General features: G+C 41.7%; 1 protein-coding gene and 1 long non-coding RNA gene across 3 annotated transcripts in view; one reads left to right on the top strand and one right to left on the bottom strand.

The window, feature by feature from the left end:
• Positions 1-666: 666 nt before the first annotated feature.
• LOC107216356 lies at positions 667-23,788 on the bottom strand. Of its 2 annotated transcripts, none has more exons than XR_001525500.2 (3): positions 23,693-23,788; positions 7,994-8,158; positions 667-1,541 (listed from the first exon to the last, which is right to left on the bottom strand). It is a non-coding gene; the product is annotated as an uncharacterized LOC107216356 (long non-coding RNA). The 2 variants fall into 2 exon arrangements; XR_002001227.2 differs by lacking the exon at positions 23,693-23,788 and adding an exon at positions 8,803-13,857.
• MAP1B (microtubule associated protein 1B) overlaps positions 23,440-24,743 on the top strand; it is a 66,545-nt gene continuing 65,241 nt past the window's right edge. Inside the window, exon 1 of the mRNA XM_015653401.3 lies at positions 23,440-23,762. Within this exon, the coding sequence (XP_015508887.1) occupies positions 23,585-23,762 (178 nt within the window). The 5' untranslated portion in view covers positions 23,440-23,584. The remainder of the gene's footprint in view (positions 23,763-24,743) is intronic.

The raw sequence follows: 24,743 nt of genomic DNA, 5'->3' as shown, positions 1-24,743 counted from the left end.
TGGAGCAGAGGAGGTGGTCCCTGCAACACATCACAGAGTTCACCTATTTATTTATTTATATGCAAGTGATGAATTCTGCTCCTCTCTGTTGTTAAGTGATTTTCTTGGTTTGAAAAAAGACAGATGTCTGCTAAGGAAGCCAGAAACCTCCCTTGAAATAAAGAAAAATTAAAACCATCCCCCACCCTTTCAAAATATTACAATCTTGAAATCAAGGTGCTCTCAGGCAAAGACATGGGACTAGGAATAACAGTTCTTAGTAAGGAAATTAAAATAAAAATGCAGTAGTACACAAAAGAAAACCAACAAAAAAACAACCCACTGACAGAGTCAGAATATAACCTGACACCCTGTTGGTCAGGGTGTTGGTAGCAGTCTGATTAAATGGTGGCTGCAGTCCTCCTGGAGTTACAGGTGTGGTTCTGCTCAAGCAATGATCCTACAGAACAGTTTAGTTTTCCTCCGAAGGTCCAGCAGTGATATGGATGAGTCTGGTCTTCCTCTGGGATCCAGTGGAGAAAGGCTGCTTGTGGTATTTTGAGTCTCCAAAGATATCCAGGTAGGGATGCTTGGCTCCTGCCCCTGTGTGGAGCATCTCACAATGGGATGATGTAATTTATCAGTCATGCAGTGAGACTCAATGGCCCATTAACAGAAGATATCTCCTTGGAGGGATGATGGGTTGTGGAAGAGATAAAGAACACTGCCCCACCTGGTTTTAACAGATGGTAATAGAATACATGCCTTTGGTTACATCTAAGTGATGAACAAGGGGACCAGCTCTCACCTGAAATCCACACAGGCCTCTGCAGATATTGTGTCTCCTGTAGTCTTTCAGATCTTAATATTTTTCCCACACAGGATTTTAAATGAGATATTTTTGGGCACAGAAGAATACCTTAGGGAGTGAATACTGTTGGGGGCAGGGCACCTTTGACTGCTTATAAGAGAAAAACTGGAAGCTGTATCTTTGTGACCTCAAGTTTTGTGGGACCTTTGTATAGCCAAAAGGGTTCTTGTGGAATGTAAATTAGTAGTGAAACATATAGATGGGGCCATTTCTGAAAAGTAATAAAAACAGGGGGCCTGAATTATTCAGCTCTGTGTTTTGCTTTTGAAGCTCATTGCAAAGCATCATGTTTGCTTACAAAACCCCTAAAGCTATGAAAATACAAATGGGGAGCTGGGATACCAGGTGCTCTTGAAGACAATTCACTTTCACTGCTGATCAGCCTATGCAATTGGAAACAAATCTGGGCTACCAAGCTTGGTTATCTCCAGGACTGAGATCCTAACATGCTTGTGATCCTTCCAGCTCCTTAGTGTTTTAGAGTTTAGAGGATGCTTCTCTGTGCTCAGAAAAGAACAGCCTTTATAAAAGCTTAGTGGGATGATAGAGATGTGTGCGTTGGCAGAGGGCAAACTGACTGTTCAGGGTAGGACAAGTCCATTCTTCTGGAAGCCAGCTGCCCAAGAAGCCACCTGCCTAGCTCCTCCTGGGAGAGCAGTGTCAGTCCAGTTCTGAAGTCTGAAAACAGGAGCTGTAGCAATAAAAGGAAAAATGGCATAATCTGTTACATTTTTAGTCACCATTTTATTTTAACCAGATACTAGCAAATACAATTTGAGGGTTAGTCAATGTATTTGCTTTCTTCTAATACAAATCCAAATAAGTAACTCATGAATTAAATATATTAAGACTTTTAAAATTTCCCTTAATCCTGTGAAAATTCTATTTTCCCTATAGACTAGCTGTTTATTATAACAGAAGCGCTGAAACCTGAGATTGGATTTCTATTACTCCTATTCTCTTATGAATGTCCAGATACACCCTTTTAATGTACCTCTCAAATACTGTTATTCCTATGAAACTTTTCCTTGTCAATGAATAAACTTAGAAAAATATGTCGTGTGTGTTTATCCTTGTGCATACATGTAGAGATAGCACATGCATGCAGATACACGTATCAGTTTCTCTACATGGCAGGTATATAAAAATGTACATAAAGAACCACAGTGCAAGTGTACAGTGCTTCTTTTTAGCATGGCTAAAATATAGGCACGCTGACAGGACAGAAAGACAACCATGAACAAAGTACTGTACAGGAAGCAGCAATTTCATCCACATCAATCAGGGAAATTCTCACTCCTTTGTGAAACGTAGTGCTGTCTTGAACATGCACTTTAAGAGAAGGCAGATGGTGAGTTGAAGTGAGATTAGACACAGCTAATCTACAGAAACACCTTCTCAGGCTAGCCTTGCTTTCTTGTCCTCCTCACACATCTACTTGTCTGGGACAATTGTTTAATTCTATTATTGGTGGAAATATGTGGGTCTTGAGTACTGCACAGGTCATACTTCTGTAGGAAGAGCCAGGACCAAGCCACAGAAGGACATTTTCATCTGTATGAAAAGAGCCACTGTTGTTTTCTTTCAGATTTCTGCCATATCCACCACCAAATTGTTCATCCTGGAAGTGAGCTAGTAGGTAACGAAACAACACAAATGAATAATGATAGTAATCATAAGTACATACCTGAATGTAAATGAAGCAAAACTCAAAACTGAATGAATTCAACAAGATTATTTTTTTTTTTCCCCAAAGGAAGCTACATGTTTCTAGACAGGTGGAAAGTAAACAAAGCCTTACGACCTCTGCATGAGAGTTTCCCTGCTCTATACAGGACACTGTGTTTGTTTCTTACATTAGTAAACAGTATCATTTTACCCTGGCAGACTTTCTTGAAGACTGCAAAATTCGAGGTTTATGATTTTTGTGTGGCTATGAACATGGGCTGAATTCCAGAAGAATTTTTTATTCCCAGTTCTTTTGCAATAGATGTATTCTCTGAACTTTACCAGATCACGAGTGCGCAGCATCCCCACAAATATACGTATAGACTAGGAACTGGCTTCATGCCCTCAAAAAAACCCAGGAAACACTGCCTGGAAGTGTTAGACTTCCAATCTCCCACTGACCCCTGGGTGCACAATCCAGGTAATCTGCAATATAAGATATATCAGGCATCACCCCATGTCATGCCTGGCACTCTATTATTCATGCTGCTGGAGTTTCAGCATGGGTCAAACTGGGGAGAAAAAACAGGCTGTTGTCCAGCCTGGCTGCAGCTGCAGGATGAGTACAAGGGGGATGGACAGGGGGCTGCACAGAGAATGGGGTCTCCCATGCTCCCAGATATGCATGGGGCTGGTGTGTATGGATGAGAGGTAACACAGAGCATGTTTCCATACCTTCCCCTCCTCAGTCAGTACAACAAAGGACAAGCCTGACTTCAGACACATAGCAACTCAGAGGCTGGAGCAAATGGGATAAAAGTGAAAATAGGACTGCTATTTTTCTTATCTTTAGAATCACATTGGAACTATTATGAGTAGGTATACTGTGTATAAGATGCAGGCAAAATTATCTCAGTTCTGAAGGGGTTTTTGTTTGTTTTGGGTTTGATTTTTTTGTAAATGAGATGGTTTCTGTGCTACAGAAGCCCCTTTGAAGTTAATCAAACTGTATATAAATAAAGGCTGGCACACATTTCATTTTAATATGTTATGCTATTCTATATTTACAACACTTCCCATACAGCAGGGAGGATGCTGATCTCTTCTCTGTCTGTACACATCCAGAATAATTGACCAGCTCTGATGTCAATACATGGCAATGGCTACCTGACAGTGCAGTGCATTCATTTATTTACCAGCCATCACCTACTAATTGTTGGCCACTTCTAAAATATTTTTTAGCCTTAAGAGCAGCAGGACCTCCTAGTCAATTTGTGTCCTTGGCCTGAGACTTTGCACATGTGCAATGCTGTACACATGCTGTACACCACTGACAGGACATCTGTGCCTGCACAGAGCTGCTCTGCCAGCTTCTCAGAGACAGCTGCTTCTGGGTACCAACGCAGCCTGAGCTGCTCTACCCATACCAGGCTCACTGGCCCTGCCTGCTCTGGGAGATGCAACTATCATCACTGCAAAAACTAAGCACCTGCTGTAGTGCAACCTCCAGACTGTTGGGTTTTTGGGGGGTAAGCTATGCATGGAAATAAGATGGCACTGAGGAGAAGAGGCTCCTTACCAAAGAAGAAGAGATTTTAACATAGCAGACAGCTAAATGCATATTATCTTGGTTCAAGAGGTCATTATTGTCTGAAGCCCTTAAATTGTGAAAGGCATGGATCAGTCAGCTCTTCAGAAAATTCAGAGTCAGTTCAAAGCCTGCAAGACCCCCTTTCTAAAAATTCTGGCAGATGGATTTTCTCTGCCCTGTATCCTAGATTTTTCTGTACCTCTTCTGGCAGCTCAGTGTAGTCTCAGAATAGCATCACAAAGTGGAAACTCAGCACTGTTTCTTATTTCATGAATAAAGATTTGACAAGTGATGTAAATATTAAGATCAAATCCAGTCTCATCATGATTCTTTCATGAATTTTCTGACCCAACTGCTACCAAACTTTGTCTGAGTACACAATTAAATAATACCTGCTCAAGGGATGGGATTAAGTATGTCAGTGCAATGTCTTTTGAAAGCAGTGCCCAGTCTCACACTGATGTGATTGGCTGTGGACAATAAGACAGTGGCAGTGTTTTTTTTCTGACAGAAGAAAGACTGGTCTGTAAATTTGTCTCATTCTAGTGCATCCAAATTCTCCCTGCCTCCTCTTGCATCTATTGAAAAGCAAATTCTTTTACATAACACAATAAATAAAAGATCTGGCCAGTATTTTGGAATCCAAACATTTACTTTATTTTCTATTACTTTAATCCAAACACATGTCACAGAAGCTGTAGTTGCTGTGAATCAGTGTGTTACTACTGAGATATGAAGCATATGTGCCTATGCCTTGAAAGAAAGCATCACTTCTTTGTAGATGTTTTCATTTTGCAAGTAAAAGCATTTTTAAAAAAAGAATAATGCATTAAATCTAAAAGGTAAACACCATTTATCAGTAAAACACAATATGATCATCCATTCTGACAGCCAAGTGATCTCTCTTATTTATAGGAAGGTCACTGTATGCATCCAACTTTTTTTTTTTTTGTCACTGCATTTCCATCATTGCCAGCTGAGGCAGGAATGTGAAACCCAGTGAAATGAGGAGCTCTGGGTTTTGGCAAACTACACGAAAGGCTTTACTACATTGGTACAGAATAACAAATCATACCACCAAGGAGTCTATTAATGGGCTCATTTTCAGTGAAAGAAAACAAGTCCATAAAATAGTGATTAAAGAAATAAGCAAAAAGGAAAAACACTGTGGTCAAATGTTTCATCACGGTTCAAATTTATCATGAAAAATGAACAAATAGTCTGTCTTCTTTCTTAAAGGGAAGGGAAAAAAGGTAGCCATAAGGCAAGTGTATGAAAATGGTCCTTTCCAGGACCTCAGTTCATAAGAGCATGACTGCTAGGTACAAAAATCAAAATGGCAAGGAGCATCACGCCACAAACAAGAAAATCCATCATCAGCCTCCTGGGATATCATTACACTGATGGAGGACAAAATCAAAATGGTCTGGATAGGTTTTTTTTGGAGTTGTACTCATGGCATCCATCCAACAGCTCCAGCATTACCCAGGATGCAAGTTAAAGGGGAGATGTCAAATATCTTCTGGAATCTTAAATCATCGTTTTGTGTTAAAAGTCTATAACTATATAAAGTAGATGGTATGTCACTTTATTTTTTTCAAATGTTGAATGCTGTTGTACACATATATCAAGCACGCAGGCAAACTTAAATCACATTTTAGCTAGCTCATGCATCACTAGCACATTTTTTTTAATTTTTTTTTTCCTTTTTTTGGGGGAGGGGGTGATGGTGGGCTTGGTTCAGTTGAAAAGAAGGAATAATAATTATAAAGGATTTAAGTGAAAGCAAAATGATGTCCATGGCATATGCCCCTTGTTTGTCACAAAAGAAGGAATAGAATATTTCTTCTACATCTATATTGTTACTGTAACATAAACTCTATATTGTGTTCTATAAATGCATTAACAACAGAAGGAGGGCTAAGGAGAACCTCCATCCTCTTTTGAATGTGAGGGGAAAGTTACAGCTCAAATCCTGTGTTCAGTTTTGGGCCACTCACCAGAAGAGGTGCTGGAGCATGTCCAGGGAAGGGTAATGGAGCTGGAGAAGAATCCGGAGCACAAGTCCTGTGAGGAGCAGCTGAGGGAGTTGGGGGTGTTTAGCCTGGAGAAAAGGAGGCTTATGGCTGGGGTGTGAAATATGGCTTACTACACTCTACAGCTCCCTAAAAGGAGGTTGCAGGGACATGAGGGTCAGTGTCTTCTCCTAAGTAACAAGCAATAGGACAAGAGGAAATGGTGTCAGGTTTCACCAGGGGAGGTTTAGATTTCTGCGGGGAAAGGGCTGTCAAGGACTGGAACAGGCTCCCTAGGGTGGTGGATGAGTCATCATCCCTGGGGGTATTTAAAACGTGTAGATATGACACTTAGAAAGGGATTTGGTTTAGCTGAGGACTTTGGAGCATTGCATTTAATCTACCTAAAGGTCTCTTTCAGCCTAATCTTCCATGATCATTCTATGTATTTTCCAGTTTCAGGTGTATTTTTCAGCAATTAGGTGTGGACTACTAAATTGCTATTCTGTACAGCATTTGTCCATATTACCAAACACTATGCTTGGACACATGCTTAGATTGTAAATTTACTGGATTACAGATTACACTGGAAAATACAAGTGAGCAAACATGCATTTAAAACAATATAGAAACCATCTTCATCATTTATCTAATAAAAAAAAAAATTCAGTTAATGTCCCTTTGCAATGTTCCTGCCAAACCATTTTCCATCTGAAGCAAAATAATTGCATTGATCACCATGGCATCATTCTTATTCTCTAATGGACCTGGAAATAGCTCTGGTCCTCATCTACAGATATGCTTACCCAAGCCTGCAGGAACTGTTTCAGAAACTGAAATCTGTTACCTCACCAAAGCTGATTCTTTGTCAAAAGTTAATTCATGAAAGAGATTGCTGTGCTTTGATTAGGAAAAAATAATATCCAGTAACTAAAATAGTCCAGGATAAGAGATCAGAGTTAGAGATATTATTCCTTCTCTTTTGGGGATGAAAGAGTCCATGACAATACAAAACAAAATGGCTCTTCCTTTCTTTATGTATTGTCTCTTTTTCCCGATCTTCTGGTGGAATTTGGCACGTAGTTATGTTTTAAATTCAAGATGCTACAAGAACATTACCAAAAAGAGATAACCAAACAGGGCATTCATCTGGGACTTTATGCACTTATTTTTTAGATGGGAGTGCACAGATTTGACATTTTTTTAGCATTTTGGGGGAATTGCATGTAACCCAATTCTCTGCCTGGAATATTAACCATTACAGAACGATTTGGTTTGGAAAGGATCTTAAAAATCAAACTTAGTTCCAACCTTTCAACTATGGGCAGAGATACTTTTTGCTAAACCAGGTGGCTCAAAGCCCCATCCAGGCTGGCCTTGAACATTTCTTGAGCACTATTGCTGCTGTAGCAACAAAGATGTAGCAATGCAATCAGGCCATGTCAAAGCTGAGCTGTGCCTCCTTAGGCATAGAGTGAGGGTCACATCCTACTATGGGCTGCTCCATTCCAAGACCAATTATATTCTTGTGTGCACCGTACAGGCTGTGTGTTGCATCAAGGAGAGGTTGTAATGATTCTTTTTGTTCCAGCTGCAATAATCCAAATAAAAGCATTCAGTCTAAAAGTGTGTGTGAGCTGTGAAGATGCATGATATTTGGTTTCAGGGAAAAATACAACAATATTGGGCTAGAATTTCTAATGTAACTGGGGACTGTTGAAAATTAAAGAGTAAAGTGTTGTCAGTGTGCAGCAAATTATGAGAACTCTTCTAGCTATAGAGGAAACAAGGAAAAAACTTTACTATCAAATTCTGTCAATGTTCTTTGTCTCTTGAATGTACTTTGTCAATACTAATGATTCGAATTACCTCTTTTTATGGTGACCATGATGTTAGGATTGCTTTGATTTTTCTCAGGTGTTGAAATAAACAGACAGTATTCCTTTCTGCTAGTAACCACAGGTAAGCTCTTAGCTCCTTGTATCAGGCTTCTCAAAAATCTCTCTTTCCAAGTTCTGCCATAGAAAGATGACACTGAGTTTTAAAAAGAAAAAGGGAAAAAAAAGAAAAAAGTTTATTTTAATTTGGTAATATTTGCTCTTTCCTGAAAATTTACATTAATTGTTCAGTTTTTATTATTTCTGCATCACTCTGAATAGAGTGTTTCTGTTCTCAACTTATTGGTGACCTTACCCTTACTCTGTCTTCTATTTTGCCAGCTTGATACTGCTATGTTCAGAAGTAACTGGGTGCTACTGTCCAATCTCAGATCAATACCATGGTGGAGGCAATAATATTTACCACTGTTGTAGCACTTCTAGGAGTTTTTTTTACCAATCAACTAATACTGAAAAGTTACAGCATTTGAAAAATCCAAGAGAAATTGGTAAAGAAATTGGCTCTTGCAGGGAAAAATCTGTAACTCATGGCAAAGTCTTTTTGTCATCCAAAGTATAGGATAACAGGATTTAAATGATCATCTAGGTTACACCTAGATGCATTCACCTTAACAGTTAATTTCACAGGGGTGGACATGCAATCTTTGTATGGACACTGGTTTTAAGTTGGTTCCTGTGTGAAAAATACAGTGCAGGAAAAGGAGCTGGGAGACAATGACAGTCTGTAGCTCATCAAATATTTATATTTTTCAAAACGACAAAACCAGTGATTCACCCTACGGTACATCAGAAAAGAGCTGGGGCTTGGCTTGTTGCACCTTCCAGGCAGTAAGTGGATGCCAGCAGGAATCAGCAGTGGGGGAGAGCTTCTGAGCATGCCTAGTGGAGAGGCTTATTGTTTTCAAAGCCCAGTTTCTATCTTGAGAGAAGGAGGGAGCTGAGTTGTGCTGCATCACTCTCCTTGCAATCTGTTCTGGCACACCTCCCTGTGCTGTGTGAGGGAGTTCAGCCATCCTCCAGCATTGCCTTCAGATAAGAGACAGGACTAATGGAGTCTGAGGACTCAAAGCACTACAGCAAAAAAAGTGAAAATGCTGGTGAGTTTTTAGGAGGCAAAGAAACGGAATTTTGTAATAGATAGTATTCTGTTTTGTACAAGACCGATGCTGTAAGAATGCAATACTTACCTATTTTCATAACAAAGTATGCATTAGAAGTCTTAAGGCCCCCCATTTTTCTGGTCCAGATAAAACGCAAGGAAAACAAAAAATGCAAATGAAATCTTCAATGTTGCTGTTTGAGAAAAGCAATTTTCCTAACCTAGAGACTACTCTGTCTAGCTGAGCTGATTGTTAGCTTTGCTTTATCATCACTGCTGACCCTTCAGTTGGATGGGGTCCTAGTGCTAAAAGCCTGAAACTTCCAGAGAAGGAGCACATTTGGCAGCAGCTGCTGATGGTATAGCACCTTTCAAGGCAACTTGCTTATAAGCAATCAAAGTGGAAATTTCTTCAGAGCCAGGTGGTACAGACTATGTTTGTCTTCTGCAGCCAGCTACAGAGCTCTGGTTTTAAACCAGCTTTTAAGTCCACCACACCACCAAGGAGAGTAGCACAACAGAAAATCTTCACTTGTCTTTTTTTCCCCAACCCATTCTTGTATTATGTTTCATGGAAAACTTCATGGATAGCACTTTCCCTTAGGGTTACAACAGTGAATTAAAACAAGAAAGCAGGGCATTTTGTCTGTGCTCTCCAGTGTTACACATTGTGGCAAACATTTTGATAACCAAGAGAAGTCTCTTTGGGCTGGCAACAGTGTAGTTACAGGCTGCATTTCTTTTAAGCTGTCAGGGAAGCAAGAAGCAGCATAGCTCATGACAGATCTAAAGCTGGGAGAATTGTGATAGGTCCACTTAACTTGTCCAGCTCTGCTCTTGGAAACATGGTTTGTAAACCTCTGGTGACAGTGTTTCTATAGAGATGATGCCCTTTGCCGTTTACCCTTTCACTTTGCTGTCAGCAACTTCCATGAATGAAGTTTGCCCAAAGACTTCTGCTAAGTGTCTTCTTTAAGATGGAGATTTTATGTGGCATTTAAATATACATTCAGACACCTTCCTTACTAAATGTTACACAGAAGTTTTCCAGGTTTATGATTTCCTAAACATCTTTTATAGGTTTTTCCCTCACACGACTGATTGAAATGACAGATTAATATTGTACACCTCCAACCTGTGTGTGGGCTCACAAACTCTATGCCTGCATCACTGACCTATTTTTATTGCAGCCCAGATATTGATCAGTTATCCCAATTTTTTTTTTTTTTTAAATTTTATGATATATGGTCACAGGTGAGAAATCAAATTGCATCACCATGTGGTCCCTCTGCCATAATCCACAAGACCAAGGCTTGTGCAAGAGAAAGCCATTGTTAGCCAGCACCTAATCTGGCCTACCAGTCAGCCAGGCAACTGAAATTACCACTGCATGTCACAAATTCCCTTTTGTGTTATAGAAAATGGCAAAGACTTGTGCAATTCGAGCTCTCTTTCCAGATGGGTTTCAAAGAGCGTGGGACTGTCATGATCACAGTGTCTCTCTGAATTTTGTGTTAATGCATTTTCTCAATTTGCATTCTGAAATGTTGAGAACGACGTTCCAGAGGCAACACTCAAGGCAAAACTGCTTAAAGGCCCTTCACTTACTAAGAACAGAAAATCAATTTTCCTTCAAACGCCTCATTGGACAGTTTAGATGAAACGCAGCAGTAAAACCACTGAACAAGTGACAAAGTGTTTATGCTCTTCAGTTACTGCCCTAGTTCCAGACAGGACAGGGTTAACTTTTGCAGTAGCCAGGAGAGGTCATGTCTAGAACTTGGGGGTTATTCTAGACCACTTCACACCATTGCCAGGGGCAGAGGAAAGGGACTCTCTTCTAAAGAGAAGGGGTTCTTTCCTGCCGAGGAAGCACGGCAGAGGAACAGTGGGTAGCGCTGGCTCTGAGCCAGAGGGAGTAGTTGAGTGGCACTGGTAAAGAGTTGGATGGAGCAGTCAAGGTGGTGTGGCTGTGGTCAGGTCAAGCTCTGCAGTGAGCATTTTGCAACTGAATCACTCTCTCTTTTGTACACTTTTATTATTAATATTGTTGCTGTTGGTGTTTGTTTTCTTATCTCATTTCTGTTTCCAGTAAATTGTTCTTATCTCAACCCTTTACCTATTTTGCCTCCAATTCTCCTCTTCATCCAGTGCAGGGGGAGGAGGAAGGGGAGCAAGCAAGAAGCAAAATGGTTTGGAGAGTCTCAGTGGTAGCACTAAACTGGGGAGTCCCATCAGGACGTGTACCAATGACACTCAGTATTTTCTAAGAAGCAATGAATTGTCATCAACTGAGCAAGCAAAACTACTTCAGCCTTCATGCAAAACTAGTAACTCAATTACTTTCTATATACAACACAAAATTTAACATGATAAGCCTAAATTATTTTTTTCAAGTAACTTTTTTTTTTTTTTGGCATCTGATTTAGTGTCCTGCATGGTTCAGCATATTCCGTTCCCACTCTAACAAGAGGAGGAAAAGGGATCCTCCTGGACTGTGCTTCTCACAGCACCCTAGTTAGGCTTTTGCTCTGAACACCACCTCCTTCTCTCCTGAAAACACAGGAAACATAAATTAGGAAAGATTTATTGTGAGTATATAAAAAAAATTCTTTCCTAATTAGAGACACAGGTTTAGTGTTTTTCTCAGAGAACATGACTACTCCAAATACTCATGGTGTATTTTCAAAGTTAACTTGTCATAGCTATGGTTGGGAAATCCCAGTATGTTCATTACCTAATGTACATGTATGCAATGTTAAGTAGCAGTAAAAAAAGGACAGATCATTTTTGGTGTTCCTAAGGTTGCAATGAAGACAAAAAATGAAGTTATTGTGGTCTGGACTAGAGAAATACTATAAATCTTAACCTGGCAGTATCTTGAAGCTGCAAAACCACCACACAAGAACTATCATCCCAGTAAAACAACTGTGATTTTTTGCTGTGACTTCATCATGTCCCAGGTTAGTCCCAGTGTGAGTAAAGTCTGGGAAAGGTACATAAATAAATTTGAAAATCAAGGCAATAATCGATTAAACTGGACATCAGAGGATGAAGTATCCAGACTGAGGATATCCCATTTTTTGGAAATGTAATCTCTTAAGATAGTTTAAATAATTTGACTTAAAAAAAATTATTTAAAAAAGAGATTATAAGCTATTCAGATAAATTTACAGGTATTTATAGCTGTGAAATGTTAAGCACACTTGCACATACTGCTCATGCAGACCATATTCCTTAGGCATACCCTATGCCTATATGATGATGGTGCTCTTTCTTCCCCTTCCTCCTGAAACCTGAAACACCTGCAACCAGTCTCAGCTTATAACAACACCCACAGCTGCATTTGGGGCTCTGCCTGCTGACTAAGAGCCTGTTGTTAAGCCTCAGGCCATGTGTTCAGCTCCATCAGTCATTAAGGCAACAGCAATATTCACCCCTGGTCATTATCACTTAACTCAATATCAGTTTAGTTACTCAGGAGATGAAATCTTACTAGTGTGATTAGTGTGCGATAACTGCAGATCTGCAAGCCCATCAGACCATTTCCTAATGCTATCCACTGTAGGTGTAAAAATAATTCTTCCAGGTGGTTCAAAGCAGTTGGCTGTGTGCCTAACAACTCACAGAAGCATTGTGGGATTGCATAATAAAATACTACTTGTCAGGTAGTATTTTAATTATTGTTATCAGCTTCCAGAATTCAGTAAACTGGGTGTACTGCATAATGACTTTATACTAAGCCAGAGGCATTGTATCACAAGTATAAAGAGAACTCTGCTGCTATATTTTACTGGATATGCTATTATACCAACAGAGTAAACTTGTTACTCTCTCAGGAATACATAAAAACCCTGAGTTTAAGGCAGACTTCTCTTCAGCCTACCTGGATCTTAAAGACTGTGCGAATGATAAACTCTCAATACGATAAACTCGTTTTGTTAATATTATCACAGCCTGCTTATAATTTATCTGGGGAAAGGTAAGATGACCCCTCAGGTCAGGAGAATATAAAAGGAGGATTATCATCCTCTCATTTTTCATAATTTCACATTCACTCCCTTGCATATGGACATCTCCCTGCTTTTTCAATCAATGACATCTAGATAAATAAATGCTTAAGGTAAAGACCCTCAAACAACTGAGTAACACTAGCAGAAAATTCCTTAAAATCAAGATATACATGTGGGAAATGGAGCAGAAGAAAATTAATGTAAACAAAAACCCAATGAAGAAACATTTCTTTCTTTGCTGTTCTTGAAGAATTTATATCCACCTTTTCAAATAGCTTTCCAAAGCCAAGAAAGTCTGTGGTTTATAAATGAAAAAACAGAAGAACAGTGAAGGCCAAATATATGGTTTAATATAAATACATCTTTGTGACAAAGGTAAAATACATGGTTTCCCTTGCCAGGTGGGCTCCTTTCATTCTTTGAGAAATATTTAAGGTTACACTGCAGACTAAAATAATATTTTATTAATTTTTAGTGCCAATAACAGCAGAGAACAAATTCAGTTCTTGGAAGATTAGGCAGTTTTATTCTGGTTTATTCACAAAGAGAAGTGTTAATTAAATACTCAGTGCAAAATATCACTATAGATGCATCAACCCAAAATAGCCCAGGCTGGCTTTCAGTATTTATTAGATTCTAGTGTATGTTTTCTGGCTCATGCTCAGGAAAAAAACCAAAACAACAACAAGGAAAACAACAAAACAGAACAAAGCAAAACTAAAAAAAACCCACAAACCAAATTAAAAAAAAAAAACACAACAAAAAACAAAAAACCCCAACCCAAAAAAACCCAACAAAAACAATAAAATAAACAAATCCCCAAAACCACAACCAACGAACCAAACAACAAAAAACCCAAGCAATACAGAACAAAAAACCCTAGGACAAAATTTTAAATGGGAATTCATGCTGAAGACACTGAAAAACAATTCTCATGGAATGAAAATATTAGTGGCTACCCTGGTCAGACAGCAAGGCAGCACCAATTTGGAGATGTGTTAGACACCTGTCATTAGTCCTTCTGGACTTGCTGCTGTTGCAATAGTGAATGTACTGGCTAAGCCACCGGTGGCACAATGCAGAGACAGAGGGAGGCAGGGGTCTGCAAGCAATTTTGAGGAATTTCTCCCGAAAGATGTGCAATTCATGAAGACCACAGTGCGCTCAGTCCAGAAATGCTTACTCACAAGAGCATCCCCATCAGCTTTTGGCCCTGGACGCAGAGTGTGTTGGCACTGCTCGAGGAGAAGCTGACGGGCAGCATGCTGTACAGCAATCCTGTGACACGATGCCATGCCCTTGCTTTGGACAGCCAGTTCTGTTGGTTACAGCAGGGGCTTCTGTGTCCTTTGTAGGTGCATGGGAATCTTTGGGTGCCCTCTCAGTGCTGACTGCACGGCCAGTGCTCCGCTCCATGGGGCACACAGACAACCACAGCTGGAAGAAATGATTCTGCTTGTTGGAGGGGATGCCAATGCACATCTTGACTTACCTTTTGTGCAATGCCCTGAGTTTTGCAGGGCTGGGGAGGATTTGTGGCAGAACCAACCTTCTTCCTCTTCTTCCCCAAATGATGAATTCCTACACTGTTACTTGCAAGAAATATGCATGGGAAAAGAAGTGATCATATTTCATGTTTGTTCCAATAGCTACTGTATCTGTCCAAGTCTCTCCCTACAACATCTCATCCTTTATTTTTGTAATTTCTTTCCAATTTCATTTGACAATATCATGGCCCTCTTGCTAGTTGCCTCTTTGCTCATACTCTACTTTTCTTCCAGCGCCAACAGCCTGAGAGGAGGTACTAATTTATGTTTTAACATGAAGTTGCACAGCATCTGGGGCATCTTTTTCAGCCAAAATAAACATGGCTCTTTCTTGATTTCATGTTGTTCTTATTTAGAAACTTTTCCTCCTAAAAATATTTCACAGCCTTGATATTTACCCCTGTGGTGGTTTTGGCAGGGATGGAGTTAATTCTTTTTCTCAGTAGCTGCTATGGGCTGTGTTGTGGATTTGTGCTGAAAATGGTGTTGACAATGTAGAGATATTTCCATTATTGCTGAGTAGTGCTTTCTGCCTTTTCTGCTCCTCTCACAAGATCGCACCAGTGAGGGGGTTGGGATGTACAAGGTGTTGTTGTTTCTTGCTTTTCCCCTTCCAGTTCTCTTCCCCATCATGCTGGTGAGGGAGGAAAGAGGAATGAGCAGGTGTGTGGGGCTTTGGGCTTTGTTCCAGCTGGGGTGAAACCTGACATAGAACACTGTGCAAAGAACACTGATAAAGTTATTATAAAATGGACAGGGAGTTATTTTCCTCCCAGTAATATTTTCTGAAGTCTAGGTATTGGTTTTCTGCCTGTTTTTTGAGGGTTTTTTTAAGGATGATCAGGTTTGATGGTAAGTTAGGAGGCTAGAATGGCAGTCTGGCTCCAAACGGAATTGCTGGCAGGCAAAGCCCATGTTCTGCTGGCATCCAGCTATAGGTCATAGGGATTTGCTTGAGTGCTTCCTCTCAGTGATGACAAAATCTACTGTGACTGAACCTACTCAACACAAATTCTCCAAAGAAAACATACAGAACTTGTGGTAAGAATATACAGATAAATAAAACTGTTCCCTCAATTTATTAGTAAACCTATTTCCTATTACTGAGTCAACACATTGTGGTTCGCAGAACTGGGATTTTCTCAGGGAAATATGGAAAAACAGTTCTGACCATGTACTGCCAAAATACAGTGTCTTTGTATTACTCAGAGATTACATTCTATCTATGGAATCCATGACTTTGCTTGGAAAGGATATATCATTCATGCCTTCTCACAAAACTGAGTCCAATGGCACTCTGTGTTATCCCAGAAATAGCAACACTTCTGTGCTGCTGTGGAAGAAGATATTCCTGCATGTAAAAAAGTAGTATTTCCAGTATTACTGGGAAGAGAAAGAGATTCTTCTTGTATCATTTATGTGATATACAAGTATATACTATTGTTCCACATAACAATATAATAACTGCTATCTCAAAAGTATGCCTGCAGGATGACTGCAGTAAAGTAAGTCAGGCTAATACAGATCTTGCCTTCCTTGAGCTTTGAAGAATTACTGTACACTTTAAAATTTGGAATTCAAATGGTTTTGGAACCAGCATAAGGAGAAGTTGGAAAAAACCTCACAATTAAAGTAGTTCAAGCTATCTTAGGGAAAATTGAATGGAATATTGAATAGAATCACAGGATAACCTAACTTGGAAAGGGCCCACAAGAATCACTGAACCCAACTCCTGACCTGCACAGGACAACTCGAAAAACCAGATTATGAATATTTGGAAAAGAACATTTTAAAAAATGCTTCTTTTCTGCATTTTGTAATGTACTTGGTCATGGATATGTATTCTTGCATTGGAAATCATACTTTTCAACAATTACTCTAACATTGTTGCTCTACTGCTTTTACAAATAATGAGAAAGAACAGAATTTCTCTGTATTCCCAAAATATAACACCACTCTAGAATTACCCAAAGAAGTTATAATACAATTTCTGGCAAGAAAGTTGCATTATAACCTGACAAAAAATCAGGATGACTTTCAGGAGGACATCATGGCAGATCTTGTCTATCCTATAGCACAGTTACAGCTCCACAAGGACTCTTGGGGCACTACCATGGCAGGTCTAAAAGGCACACTCTTGGGCACAAAGCAAATACTGATGGTGAACCCTTATATCAGCATGCTCAGTGGTGGTGGTTTCTGCCCACTCCTTAAAGAGGGGCATTTTAGTAAAATGCTCATTTTACTGAGCTCTCTGGGCACCCCTGCTGCATGCCCTCCACTCAGGCCTTTCAGTAAATTCTGCAGTGCAATTCTTAGTCAGCACATCCTAACCAACTGCAAAATACCAATGACTAGGAATGGCTTATTAATTTAAAGAGCACCCTTAAATCATCTTTACTTTGTGTCAGCCTATTGGAGTGCCTGGGGCGGATAAATAAATAAAAACAGAAAACAAAGGGAAACAAAAATGCAAACAAAAAAGTCAAAATGATGCTGCAAAATTGTACAGATAGTAACACTGCTATTAAGCCGAAATAATAAAGTGCACAAAAGGGGAAAGGAACCAGATGGTCAGTCATGTAGGTGGTCTGAGTGAACAACTCTGGAATTTGTTTTGAGATACATATAAAATTAATTAACCATTTCTATAATTTTATGCTGTTTGTGTATCAAGTTCTATTGAAAAACTATGAGGCTTTGTGGTAATTGAAACACTTAAAAAATGGGATGATTGTAACAGTAAGACTAAAGGCTACATCAGTGGAACGGCTAGTCCTTCAATAGGAAATAAAACCCTGACAAACTCATCTCCTGAAACCCGAACTATATCCCACATCAACAGACCATTCACTCTCTTGTTCAGAAGGGTTGACAACCGAGCCCTAAGCCCAAAGGATGCTCAAACTACTTTGTCTTACCATTGTTTTCGCAGCCGATGATGTTTTAATTATCCATCCAGCTTTGCAGTACAATGGGCACCATTGCCTTCAATGCTTTTATTATCATTTATTGCTGAATTTTAAGCATCATCCTAATTAGTAAACATGATCTAATTACTTAAAACTGCTGTATTTTCCCTCCTACAGTAGAGAAGCAATCATTTTATTTTCATGAAAAGCTACATGTTCTTTTCATAGCAAATGTCAGGATAAAATTATGCAAAATAATTATTTTTAATTTGTCTCTTTTTAATACTCAGTGGAAAATCTTTTTCTTTTCATTTAATTCTCATTGCAGTTGAATAAAGTACTTTCTTTCTTTTTTTAATTCTAATTTTTTTTTCCACTAAAGAAAAAGAGGGAAATTACTCTGATAAAAAATAATTAATTTTTCCACTGGGAGCTAAGGCAAAATGTTACATGGTGTTATTTTCTCTCACTTCAAGACAGAAAGCTAAAAGTGAGAGAAAATGTTATTTTTAAAAGCAATAGTGTTGCTTTCTTCACTTTTTTTTTTTTTTTTATATTTAAATTCTCCTTTTCTGTGAAGAAAATGGAAAGAGTGGGAAACAGATGAAATACCTATTGAAATGGATATTTCACCTTAAGCAAATAAAAGCTTTCTCTCCTTTGCAATTTAAAAAGTAATCATTAAAATTGAAGTCATATATTTAAAATACCTGAAATGAATGCCGGTCAAGTAATTTTTATTTTCCATGTAGTTAAAGCCTGCCATCCCAAAACATGAAGTATTTCCTGAGATTCTTTCATGGAGTCCAAGTCTGTCTGCTCATGCAGGTACAATTCTCCGGTGACCCTGGCTATTGCCATGTCACTGCTGCAGCAGGACCTCCTCTGACAGTGCCAGCTTGAGGATGCTAAAGATGAAGATGTTTCCTGCCTAAAAAGTGGGGGAAGGCAGGTGGAGTTGTCTTCATGAACCACATGCCCAAGTGTTGGCAGGGAAGGGCTCATGACTAATCACACCACGGCCAGCAGCTGCAGGCTGACACTTCTGCTCTGCTGGGGTCAGGGTGACATGCTGACTCTCCCGCTGCACCTGTGCTGCTGCTGCTGCTGCTGCTGCATGCTCTGCTGAGTTGGCCCGAAGGAACAACACACTGAGGAGACTCCCTGGGAGGTAAAGGATGGACCACAAGGGGATAGTAGAGCTTCTGATTGCAGGAAATGGGAGTGGAGTGGGGGTACTGAGAAGGACTGTCACATTGAGAAGGCATCAGGTAAGGTACAAAATGTTACAGGCATTATCTGCTATAGTATTGGTTGCATATTCTTGACTTCATCATGCATCAGAAGTAGCCCAGAATGATGGTGGTCTCCATCCATGGAGATATCCAAACCCTACTTGAACACAGCTCTCAGAAACCTACTCTAGGTGGCCCTGCTTGAGGAGGGGAATTAGATAAAATTACTTTCAGAGGCCCCTTCCAACCAGCCAGTGAATCTGTCACCTCATGTCTAGGCAGGCAAACCTCTGTCTCTAGAAATTAAGGCCTTCCTGTCTATATATCCTTAGGAAATCCTACCCACCTGAGGAACGTCCTTCATTCTACAATCCTCTGACTGGCATTTCTCTCAATGAAGACAGCCTTCTGAGACACTTCAGTTTCAGTAAAGTTCTTAAATTCAAAAAATCACAGCACATCCTAAGCTGGAAGGGATCCACAAGGATCATGGAAGTCCAAATCCTGGCCCTGCCCAGGATACCCATCATGTACCTTCTTCAACTCTTTCAGGCTAGATGCTGTGACCACTTCCCTGGGGAGCCTCTACCAGTGCCCAACCACCCTCTGGGTGAAGACCCTTTTTCAAATACCCAGCCTAAACCTGCCCTGACACAACTCCAGGCCATTCCCTCAGGTGCTGTCACTGTCACCACAGAAGAAATCAGTGCCTGCCCCTGCTCTTCCCCTCACAAGGAGGCTCTAACTGCAGTAGGGTCTTCCCTCAGTCTCCTCCATGCTGAACAAGCCAAATTGCCTCAGCTGCTCCATGGGGCTTCCAATTTAGGCCCTTTACCATCCTCATGGCACTCCTTTGGACACTCCCCAATAGCTTCACATCTCATACTGTGGCACCCAGAGCTGTCCCCAGCACTGGAGGTGAGGCTGCCCCAGAGCAGAGCAGAACAGGACAATCCCCTCCCTTGCCTGGCTGATGCTGTGCCTGATGTCCCCAGGACATGGGTGTCCCTTCTGGCTGTCAGGGCACTGCTGATTCATATGCAACCTCAGGTCCCTCTTTACCGTGCTACTCTCCACCCTTTTGTTGTCAAGTCTATATGTCAATTGCTTCTGTGGTCTGAAGTAATCCACATGGATATGTATTTCTTTTATGCTAGTCATGACACTTGACCTGGGACAAAGGGCCAGCCTAAAGGCCTGAACATCGCTCAAACTTCATTTAAAATCTGAAGTTTGGACTTGAGTAAAGCTTGAATATTAGTGGGTAACAAATGGCATTTAAAAAACATAACATCTAAAAAATACAGCTTTACATATAATATTTGACACAATATTTGAATATTTGACATATTCATTTGTGGGACTCCAGTTAGATATTGAACATAATAAAACAACAAAATCAAACCGAAACAACCAAAAGCAGACAGGTGCGTGTCTCAATCATTGTCTCTTTGAAACAGGAAGATGTATTCTATAGTCCATGAATGTTGTTGTTTCTTCCACAGAAGGGGCATATCTATGTGATTTAGCTGGTATCACTCTCAAAAAAAAGTGAGGGTCACAGGACAATAAGTTTTATGCAGCGTATCTCCACATTTCACTCAGCAGTGGACCTGATGCTCCATATTGTAGAATATAAATTAGTTTCCAGATAGGAAATGATGATGACAAACAAATCTACCTGACTGAGATACTGACAGGGCAAGTCAGAGTGTGAACAGTGGCTATGGAGCTGAGACCCTGCAGCTTCCTCAGAAATAAGGAGGATAAAGCACCTTTCTTGTCTACCTTCCATCTCAGATGATGCTGCATATGCTTGTGAATAGACAAGGCCAGAGGTCAGCATCCTTCGCAGAGTTTAGCACAAGACTGTTTTTTTCTAAAGACAACCTCTTGTCCTTAGGGTTTTAATGAGTGACACATCACCTATTACGAGATAGGTGACTGTAACAGTCCATCTTTTATCATACCACGTTCTAACTGCATATTATTTTACAGGGCAGTATAAAATAGAGGACTACCTGAGCAGTCTATTTTAAATGTAACTGTATTACCTACCCGTATGTAAGCATTTTATCCTCTGATATAATGCACTCTTTTCAGCTCTTACTTTTCAAATTCACAGGCATCTTTCCAGCTATGGATGTTTCCATTTTTCCTTAAAATAAGAAAGTGCTTAAAAGCACAATGACTTTTGAGTATTGGTGGGCATTTCTCTATCACATTTAACCTGCTGTGCTTGTGAGGCTAGTAATTGTTTTACCTTTATGTCCAGGAACCAGTATCTGTCTATTCTGCAACCAGTTGATAAGTTGGCAACTTGCCCCTTGGCAAGCCCCTTCCATGCCTGAGAGTCTAGCTGCTTTTGTTGGTGATTGAAATAAAGGCATATCCCAAAACTACAGATTGCGGTCATGGAAGCCTGAAGCTGGCTTTCTCCAGTGGGCACCACGTGACAAGTCTTGAGGGTATCTATAATGATAATAAACTATTAGGAAGGAGGTCATATTGGAGAAGGTCACAGGGCATGGACATTACTTCTAAGTAGGCATCTCTACCATCTCATCAAAACCGACAGGATTAGCAAGGAAACAGCAAAGTCACAGTGGGGCCCAGATGAACAGGAGTGTCTGTGGATGCTAAATGCAAAAGCAAGCAGGGAACAGAGCCTGTGTGAAACAAGTCTCACAGGCTTCTCATTCTGGCCTGAGAAAGCATGAGAAAGAATCCAAACAGTCTTTGGTAAAGGACAACAATCTTAGCAGGTGGTGTTTAGGAAACAGTCAAGGGGTAGTGTTCCACTTAACCAATGATGGTGATGTGTTGCTTTAATGACCAATGAGAGTTCTACCTCTTGGACTTTCTCAAACATGTCTATAAAAGAAGATTAAGAGTAATAAGCCTTGTTGTCTTGGACAATGAAGCTAAGGGAGTCAGTGTCTTGCTTATAGCTGTTCCTAATATGGTGCGATAGGTATCCAAAGAGCAACACTCTGCACCTCTGAATACCTTGCAAACCTTAAAACTGCTCCTAGTTCTTCTGAATCTATGCCATTGTATTTGTTCAATCAGCAGTGTCAGCCCTAGTGAAGAATGAGCACTGCTGCTCTTTACCATTGTGTCATCTCAGCCACCTGACATGGCTTGAAAACATTTGTCTGCACTCTACAACGTTCAGGAAGTCTACTTTGGATGCAACATCCAAACACACCACAGTGTGTAAGCCAAGACTTTGAGAGCTGTATTTGTGCAGAGGAACTACTCATATCAAGACCACTGGGTGCTATAGACAGATACAACACTATGGACTAGCACTTATAATGATCCTGTTCTAACCTTTATGGGTTGAAACTGTAGCCTCTAGGCTAGTAAGACAAAACAAATCTTAGTAGTGACAACTTGAAATACATGAGAATTAGTCCACTGTGCCCTGGAACAAAATACAAAGACAAGGCTGATGTAATGGTTCATCCAGGCAAGTATTCTGTTCCTGGGGAGTAGGCAAAGAATCTGCACACCCAGCACTGTAGAAAGCAGCAGACAGAGGAAGTATCTTCTCAGTCAGGGACAAGAGGTTATCTTTAAAAACAGGCTATAAAAGTTGGTATCCTTTCCCATGTCAAAGTGAAAATTATCCTACATTACTTGAGCCATATAAACAAGAGGCTTAGTGTAAACAAGTGTCTTGCTTATGTCAGAAAAGTGACATAAGAAAAGTGAGAGGAACATCTCAAACAGATTTGACTTATCTATCCCATGATAGATACTAATACGATTTTTAGAGGTGGTTATCACTGAGTATCGGGGTGAAGATACTAATACCTGTGAAAAGAGAAATGAAACCTTTGGTTCTGTCATTGTGAAAGTTTTCTGCTATCATTGCTCCCTGGATTTCCTTGGTCAACATTACTTAGCAAAGCTCTTTGAACTTGTACAGCTTTGAATAAGCTAAGAATACTGGTTTCAGGACATTGTCCAAAACCAGCGTTTTTCTGGTTTCATATATCCATGGATATTGAATATGTGCAGAAAGGCCATGTGTGAAGTATCTTATTAAATCAACTGCTTTCAAATTTAAAAAGTTAGCAAGAATATTTAGATTGCTGGGTGAGGGTGTGTGCTTTTTTGAGTATGACTCAAATTTTGCTGCAGTGCTACAGCAAAATGTAGGAGAGGACAATTGGCTTTAGGCAGTGGCACTGCTTTTTCATACACGTCTGGGGCGCTGCTAGAGCCCCCATGCCGGCTTTCCCACATGAGCTCGCCAGGTCTGCCAGGCCATCACCTGCGGCTCCTCATCGCCCTGGTTCAAGGTTCAAGGCTGGGACCCGTGCCTGGCCTCGGGGTGACCGGCCGGCAGGGTGACGCCCCGAATGGGCACGGGGAGCAAGGGACGCGAGTGGCGCAGGCTCTGGGGTCCGGCGGCCGGGCGGGTGCCAGGCGTGGGGCGCACCCCTTGGCGTCCCCTCGGGGCGTTGTTCGCCCCCCGCGTCCTTCCTGCTTCCGGGGGCCGCCGCGGGGAGGATTTGCCGCAGATGACATCAGCTGTGGATGCTGGAAAGGCGGCGGCGGCGCGGAGGATGCGCCGGCTCCCCCCCTTCCTCCTCCTCCTCCTCACCAGGTCCCTGCCCTGCACCGTCTCCGTATAAAAGCGCCGCCGCCTCCCCACACGCCCTCACTCCCTCCTTGCCGCCTGCGGAGCCGCCGCCGAGTGGCCCCTCTGCGCTCAGCGCCCCGGAGCCGCGGGGCGGAGGCGATGGCCACCGTAGTGGTGGAAGTGGACTCGGAGCCCTCCTGCAGCATCCCCAACCCGACCTCCACCTCGCCTAGTCTCTCCCACCGCTTCCTAGACAGCAAGTTTTACCTGCTGGTGGTCATCGGCGAGCTGGTGACCGAGGAGCACCTGCGGCGGGCCATCGCCAATATCGAGCGAGGTGAGGCGGCGGGAGCCGGGGCGCCGCGGGCAGCGCGGCGACAGCCCCGCCGGCGCCCTGCCCCTCCCTGGGCGCGGCCGGGAGCCGGGCTTGTCCCCCGACACCCATCCCGCCGAGCCGCGGTCTGCGGCTCTTTATTCCCCGGGGGGTCCCGCCGCAATCGCCCACGCACTCACCTTCCGCCGGGTGCGGGGCGCGGGCGCTGCGGAGCGGGGCTGCCGGGAGCCGCAGCGAGCCCCCTCCCCGCCATGGCTGGGCGGAGGGGCCGGCTCGGGAGCGCAGCGCCCGCCGCCGAGCCCGTCTGCCCGGAGACACCGGCGGGTGGGCGTGGCACGGTCCGCACTGCGGTCCCGGTGGCAGCCCGGGGCGGACAAAGGGCGGCCGGGGATGGGGTGGATGGGCTGGGCTGCGGCTGCCGGGCGGCTGAGCCCGCAGTCCCCCGTCCCCCACCGCCACGCCGAGCCGGCGGGGTTCGGGGCGTTTTCCCTCTCGGCGGCAGAGGCTGCGCGGGCGGGAGCGCAGCCGCGCCTTTGTGTCTAACTTTGGGCACTGGGACTTTTCTGTCGTCTGGACAATTTTTCAGAACCCAAGTTCTATATACGCGTATATATATATATATATTCCAATATATATATATTCCAATAAAGAAAACCCATGTAAGTAACTCTGTTACCCGAGTGCTCAGCCTCCTTATTGTCCGACTGCGGGCTGCTCTGACTCGGCATTTATTTGTCCTTTTCTTAAAACGGCGATGCAGGGTGGTGTTGCAAGTGAAATGACAGTTTTATAAGTTTTCGTTGTGGCTTCTGATACAATAGATTGCAGTGTATATGAGGGAAGGGAAAAAAAAAAACCCAAAAAACCAAAACAACAAGCTGTTGCGGTATTAGTGGAGTAAAGCACAAAAGAAAATTATTGCCGGACATTACAGTTAGTTAAACTCAGTTGATACCTGATTTTATAACATGTATTTTTTGTTCT

Source organism: Parus major, chromosome Z (assembly GCF_001522545.3).
Source record: "Parus major isolate Abel chromosome Z, Parus_major1.1, whole genome shotgun sequence".
In the NCBI taxonomy this organism is placed as follows: Eukaryota; Metazoa; Chordata; class Aves; order Passeriformes; family Paridae; genus Parus; species Parus major.
This window is presented reverse-complemented; position numbering and strand designations above follow the sequence as displayed.